This window comes from Centroberyx affinis, unplaced genomic scaffold, assembly GCF_046629955.1.
Source record: "Centroberyx affinis isolate AG114_WGS23_722 - 3 ecotype Tasmania unplaced genomic scaffold, CSIRO-AGI_Caff_v1 ptg004475l_1, whole genome shotgun sequence".
Taxonomy (NCBI): Eukaryota; Metazoa; Chordata; class Actinopteri; order Beryciformes; family Berycidae; genus Centroberyx; species Centroberyx affinis.
The window spans coordinates 86-7,032 of record NW_027282134.1 but is presented as its reverse complement, the minus strand read 5'-3'; the positions used below and the strand labels follow the sequence as shown (position 1 = coordinate 7,032).

The following is a 6,947-nucleotide window of genomic DNA, read 5'->3' as shown; positions in this document are numbered from 1 at the left end:
ATTACACACATTTCTACAGGTGTAATCCCTTAGGAGAAAATAAACAAAGGTTGACCAAGTGGAGAAAATTTGTACACGTGGGGAAAAACTCAAGTCAGAACCCAAATAGTTGCCGAGACCAAGAAGAAAAGTCAGAGAAGTCAAAAAAAGAGTTCTGGAAACCCGACTCAAGACCAAGACCGGACTCAGGAACTACACCACTGCCAGCCGTATATTCTCAAAGCTCTTTGATCCGAAAGACGCCTTCCTGCTACACGCTTAATCTACAGTTAAGTCCCTCCTCGCTGTCTTTCATCCTCATGGATCGCAGGTCCTACCGGCAGGCGCAGGTGTCCACCGACATGCCGGGGTAAACCTTCAGCACCATGTTCCTGCTCGGGTCGAGGAAAAGCACGCTGAGCGGACTCATCTTGTCCGGGACGCAGCAGGGTTCGGGAACGCCGGGGACGATTCCCACGGCTCTGACGATGCTCTGGATGGTGGCGTGGTTGGAGGGACGAACCACCTGATGAAGGGAAAAGGGATTATTAACTTATCCATTTGCTAAAAGAGTCTAACAAGAAGGCAGAAATCCAGAAAGAGGCCAACTGATGCAAAGAAAGGACTGAAATTTATTTATATAAGGTGCAAAAGTGACAAAAAAGTGCAAAAACTATGATGGTCTGTGACTGAAACATTTTCTGGTGTGCCCTTTTTTAGTTTTTGAACTTTTTTGTCACTTTTGCTGTTTTCTTTTGATAATAGACCTTTTTATTGATTTATTGCTCTTGCTTCTTATGATATAATCTTCACTTTTAAATATTTATGTCCCCTTTTTTTAAAAAATCAATGTGTAATTGTGAATTTTGACTAAATCTGTAACATACAGGGCTCATCTACAAAAGAGACTTTGGTCTCAGTATGAATTACAATTAATTACAGCAATTATTTTGTTATTTATTGTATTAAATATAACTATGTCTTAGGTAGTTGCAGCTGATGTGGGTTAGTGTGTAGGAGCATGTGTGTGTGCAGGGAGTGTGTGAGTGTGTGTGTGTATGTGTGTATTGTAGATGAGGGCATTTCAGTGATGAATGTGTGAGTGTGCAGATTGCTGTATTATTGTATTATCTGTTGTTTCCCGTTATATAATCTGCATGCCTTGTTTTTCTGCACTTGAATTTCATCAGAAATTCCCCTAAGATAATAAAGCCACTCTTGAACCTTCGGATATAACAGCTTTGGCGAGCTTGACAATAAAAACAAAGAGAACTGACTCTCTGACTCACTTTGGGGATGGGGAATCCGCAGGTCCCGGCGCAGTAGTAAGCATCGAACGACTTGGGGGCCAAAACCCACTCGCTCCAGCCGATGTCGGCAAAGTCGACCCGGAGGTATCGCCTGGCGCAGACCCGCGGCTCGCTCCACTGCCGCCGCCTCGCCTTCTTCATGGTCCTCTCGTCGAAGCTCAGCACCTGGGGCTTACTCAGGCCCTCGCTGCTCTCCTGACCCTGCTTTCGCCCCGGTTTCCCCGCCACTTTGGCCTTGGCGGGGAAGTACGTGCTCTGCCAAAGCTCGTGGTTCTTCAAGGTGTTGAACTGAAGCTCCGGGAGGTCGTTGGTTTGGATCTGGCCCAGAGGGGAGAGAGGCAGCTCCCTCCGGATCCTCGAGGCCGAGGCCGAAGGGGGCGCGTCCGGTAAGCGTGCCGGGTCCTCGCCGACGGAGAAGGGTCCGTACCGCTGGAGTGACATGGCCACACTGTTGGGTTCATCGATGGCCCGGTCATCAGCGTATACTAGTATATACGGCAGGTTGGCTGACGAGAGGCGCTCTTGGCTGGGAGGGTTCCTCTGCTGCGGCCGGGACGTCCCAAATCCCAAATCAAACTCTACCGTGACCACGAGCTCATTGACGTCCCTGGCGTGTTTCACCACCGCTGTGATATCCCGGCTTTGCCAAGAGCCTCTCTTGAAATGAGCCAGAGTGACGTTTCCCAGCGGCGTTGCGAAAGCCGAGTTCGGGGACATTCCACGGAAGAGGAGCTGCGGCGAGGGAGGCTGGGGATGCTGGAGGCTGCCGGACGCCGAGGGGCTGCGGGAGCGCCGGAAACACCAGGGCCGCTGGTGGTGGCGGGGCCGCTTGCACAGGACGTGAAAGGAGGCGGACAGGATGTGCTCCGACTCTTGGATGGAGGACAGGTTGAACCGGAACCAGTCTTTACCCTGCGAGACTCCTGCGAGGGATTGGAAGGAAATTAGAAGAAGAATGAAACGGCTGACGAGGAAAAAAGATCCTTCAAGCTGTTAAAACAACTTGAAGTCTCAGATGTCATGGCTCTTTAAAGATATTTACAGATGCAAATCATTCTACACATCTAACACACATCAAATGTTTTCCTCATTTCTCCAAAATGTCCACTTTTCAGCTTGACCACCATGCAATTTTGAGTTTGTACAAAGGGAATTGAAAGGGTTTTAAAAGAGTAAGAAGTCTGAGAATTTTCTCAACCTATAGAGGTGCATTTAATCATTCAATTTACGAGGTTTTCACACGATAACAGCAGTATGTTTGTAGTGAGGTGCTGGTGCTTCAACCTAAATTACTTTTCAAAATGATGCTCAGGGGAAATGCCAAGACGAAGGGTCTTGCTCTGAAACGCTTAGACCAATAAAGATGATTGAAGGGATCAAGTTGCCGCCCTGAACCTTTTTCCCTCTCTTTCTGTCTTTCTTTCTTTCTTTCTTTCCCATCATCTTTTCAACATCATTGCCCAACACATTTGATTGAAAATGAAAAACAACAGCATCCAATATATCTTGCTCAACACATCTGATTGACACAAACAACGGCATGGAAAACATTAAGCGATGACCAAAACCTCATCCTAGGTCTCTACACTCTTGAAGTTCAACCTTGTCTCCCAGACTTCCACCGCAGCCTGAAAGACAAACACTGGATCCGTCCAGTAGGTCTGTACCATATGGAAGTGCTTATAGTGGAGAGCTCCTCTGAGGCTTTTCCCTGTGCAGCCAGTGTCTGGGTGTGATAATAGGCTCTTGTCTAACACCTAGACTCTTATTGCTACTGGGGAACTAACGGTGCTCCAGACTTCAGTCCCCCAGTTCACTAAATCACAACACCAGCGGAGCATGGAGGTGAAGATATTTGGCCTGAAGGGCAGAGAGAGAGAGAGCGGCTCTGTGATTGACAAAACACCTGCATGTAGGATGTTTCCGATTTCCTAATGATGAAATATTCAAGACCAGGGCGGTGGTGGAGCGCAACGTTTGTGTACATAACTTGACGTTTCTCATGTAATCTGACTTCTCTGCTTTTGTTTTATTTCTTCTATACCTTTTTATTCCGTGAAAACAGAAAGAGAGAAGGAGAGTAAACACATCTATATTCAGTTTACCCTCCTTTTTATGACCAAAATCCATAGTATCTCTCATAGTAAGTAGCATTAAACTGGTGTAATCAATATGAATGTAGGGTTTTTACAGGGAAAAAAGATTAAATTACTACTTTTCTGACAATAAAATGGATTTATGTCTATAATAATGGCTGTGATGCATTATAATGATCACCGAATGGAGATCATAGTTTACCCACCTTCTTATTTAGCACATCATTGTTCATGATGAGGGCTTCACCAATACAGTATGTTTCCAAAGTAGGTATACAATTTTCAATAATAGGTGTGACACAGCTGTTTAATTTTTGTCGTTTTTAAGTTATTTTGTCATTTTAACAGAACAATTAAAAATTCAATAGTCCATAAATAATGAGCATAAAATGGAGTCAGGATTTTTTTTTAAATAATACAGTGAGTATTAATGATGTTTATAAAAATGTATACCTACTTTTTAAACATTTTTGAGTCCCTGCATCCACATTAGACTATCCTACCTACATGAAGCACAAGCAAAATTCATTTCGGCTGGATCAAGCGTTTTGTCCAGTCCAGCAACTCTGTTACCAGGAGAAATAAACGCTCGGAGTCTCTCACCCGGGACAGCTTTAAAACTCCTCACGGTGTTCCCGTCCTTCTGGCTGTGCGGCTCTTTGCTGTACTTTTCGTACACTTTGAACATGTTGATGGAGACCATGTCCCGGTTCGCGCTTTCGTGCGCAAAGGCGCGCTGCTCTGTAGGCTTTGGGGCATCGGCGCCTTGACGCGCGGCTTCACCGAGATCCTCTGACAGGACTTTCCCCCAGCTGGACTCCAAAATCACCAAGAAATGCAGAATATGTAAAAGCGTGCTCGCCATAGCTGATGTTCTTGGATATTATTCCATTCAAGGAGACTTGGAAAAAACTTCTGTGTGTGCGTAAAAACCAGAAGAATCAAAGAAGCGATGCCTTTCTGTCTCCTTCTGTCTGCTCGCTCGCTGGTTGATGCCCGCCCAGACTCCCGGCCGGTATCCAGGTAATCCGTGACAGCCCCGCACTCCACGGTTCACGGTCTGCAGCCGTTTCTACAATGGGAGGAGACCGGGGGTGGACGCACGCATGAACCACTGCTGCTGCATGACAGATGGTGACGCTTTGGAGCGCGCAGCCAACGAGAGCGAGCACTTTTCTTCTGCAGTTGTATTGGATGAGCTGCAAGACCGAGTTCACTTCATTCCACAAGAGTCTGACTGCCTGGAAATATCTGCTTTTAGGTGAATTGATCAGCAAAGTTCAGAGCAGAACAGCTTTCTAAGACAGTGTTTTACCTATAATGTAAATATGCAACTCCAATCAACTCCATCAAATTATGTTTTTCCTCTAAAAGAAGAGTCCGTTCCATCAGAGAGAGAGAGAGAGAGAGAGAGAGAGAGAGAGAGAGTAGGGAAACTGAATAGGAATCTGGTGGGATTTAAGCCTGTGACCATCAGGGGCACACCGGGTCAGGACATGGGGGTTTTAAAGCTGCAATATGAATCTTTTTTCACATTAAAACAATACACAATAAATAAATAGGATATATTCTATGTTATCTGTCTGTGATGCAGTGTGTTCATGCCTAAATTGCCCCGTTTTTCACTGCTTTTCAATGATGTCCAGGACATTTTGGGGCGTTTACCATGTCCTGTGGGCGGGGCCAGCAGTGAGCCGGTTGTGGCATTCAAGGTGAGGCTAGCAGCCACAGAGCAGGAAGTCACAGCAACAACAACAATGGAGGGAAGCGGGAAGAAAAAAAAGTACAGCAAAGCTAAACGTGCGGCAGGCAAAAGATGTTCAAAAACAGGATGAACATCAGCGTTGCTTTTTTTTTTATCGCAGACTGGCTGTATTCACCACCTGCTTCTAAAAATTGTCAGTGTTAATTTAACTGTAAAAATGAACAATATGGCATAAATCCACACCTATCAGAGTTAATTGAACACTTTAGATAGTTTTGAGCAGCCGGTTCAGAGCCATATCAGCTCTATGAGTGGACAAACAACTGTCACTGTCACAACACTTGTCACACATCAGGATGAGTGACAGGTGTTGGGGCGGGAACATGACCAACTGAAGAGGAGGAGGGCGGGACTAACAATCCACTTCATGCCTCTAAAAGTTGCATATTGCAGCTTTAAGATTTCTTTGTCCCAATCTTGTTTTCCAGCGTGTTCATGAATAAAAGAGAGAACCGAGTGCCGCCTGGCTTCTTTTTTGTGGTTGTGATGTGAGGTGAACGGCGGCACAATGGCTTCCCTGTGAGAGAGGTGGTGACAGGCGAGGTCAGACGCCTATTAAAATACCTCCTACCGGTCCTGAGGGGGATCACAGGGGCTCTTTGACACCGCCGGGCTTCTGCATGTCCTACAGCGGTGATAAAGGACTCCGCTGGGACTGGGATCCCCTTCAGTAAAGCCCGGTGTGTTTAAAGGTGCTGTGTGTTCAGCGCAGATAGCATCAGTCTAGACCGAGGGCGCGATCAAACACTATTACCGCCCGCTGAGGGACTAATTGGTTTTTTTCTGGGGTTACAAAACGAATCCTGCCCTTGTGACTGTTCTCTCTTTGATGAATTAGATGTTTTTTTGTGTGGTTTCAATGCAAAATTGACATTTGGAAATGGGGAAGATTAATTTTGTTAGACTTAAGTAGCTCTTAATGTCATTTTTATCAAGCTCCTTATAAAACTCTTCATTCTGTCAGTGAAGCTGTTTATTTGTTGTATTATTTTAAATATCATTGATTCTTGTAATATATTAATTTTACTCTACTTGTTTTATCATCCTCAGCACTCACTAATTGTCTTATTCCTATTTAAACTTTAGTCTCTCCGATGTTGACGAGCCAGTTTCCCCATGGGGATCATTCAAGTTTCACCTAATCTAATCTAATCTAATCTAATGTAATCTAATCTAGCGCTTCATATTCTTTCGCCTTACATGTAGAGACACAGATGTAGAGAATGTACAATATTTGCATCTTGTAGTGTTTAAAATCTTTTCAATAAATCCTTTTTTTTTTACCTCAAGGTTTCATCCAAAAATGAATCGTATTAAAATAACCTGAAAAGAGTAAACTACACTCTACAGCATCTGGTATCAAAGTTCAGGGAAACCTACTTAAGTGATACTTTCTAGGAAAACAGCCTTTAATCAGCAAGTTAAATGAGTTCTTAGTACTCGCCTCTAATGTCATCACACAATCAAATCATCCCCTGTCCTGCCCTCGCCTTTGAGGTCATGATGTTTTGAATTCTTTGTGTACAAGGTTGTCATTGTTTCCTTTTTTGTCTCCCTGTATGATTGTTGAACGTCTCTTTGGTGCAAAATGGCGGCTCTAGAAAGAAGCCCTCGCTCTTTGGTTCTGAGGGACTGACACCAAAACCTGACGTTTACCGCTGATGTTTTACATCCTGAAAACATTTTCTCATATCAAACTCCACTGTAGCTGCTGGAAATATCACATTATCCAAGAAAAACACACCACCAAACAATAAAAAATGGACCCAGAAAAGCAACGTACATCACCAATCGCTG

At 44.6% G+C, this 6,947-nt stretch overlaps 1 protein-coding gene across 1 annotated transcript; it reads right to left on the bottom strand.

Annotated features, from left to right (window-relative positions):
* Window positions 1–313: 313 nt before the first annotated feature.
* LOC139665170 (growth/differentiation factor 10) lies at window positions 314–4,277 on the bottom strand. Its single transcript, XM_071544150.1, is given in 3 exon segments — window positions 314–505; window positions 1,269–2,212; window positions 3,989–4,277. Coding segments are annotated over 3 exon segments (1,425 nt in total).
* Window positions 4,278–6,947: the final 2,670 nt, after the last annotated feature.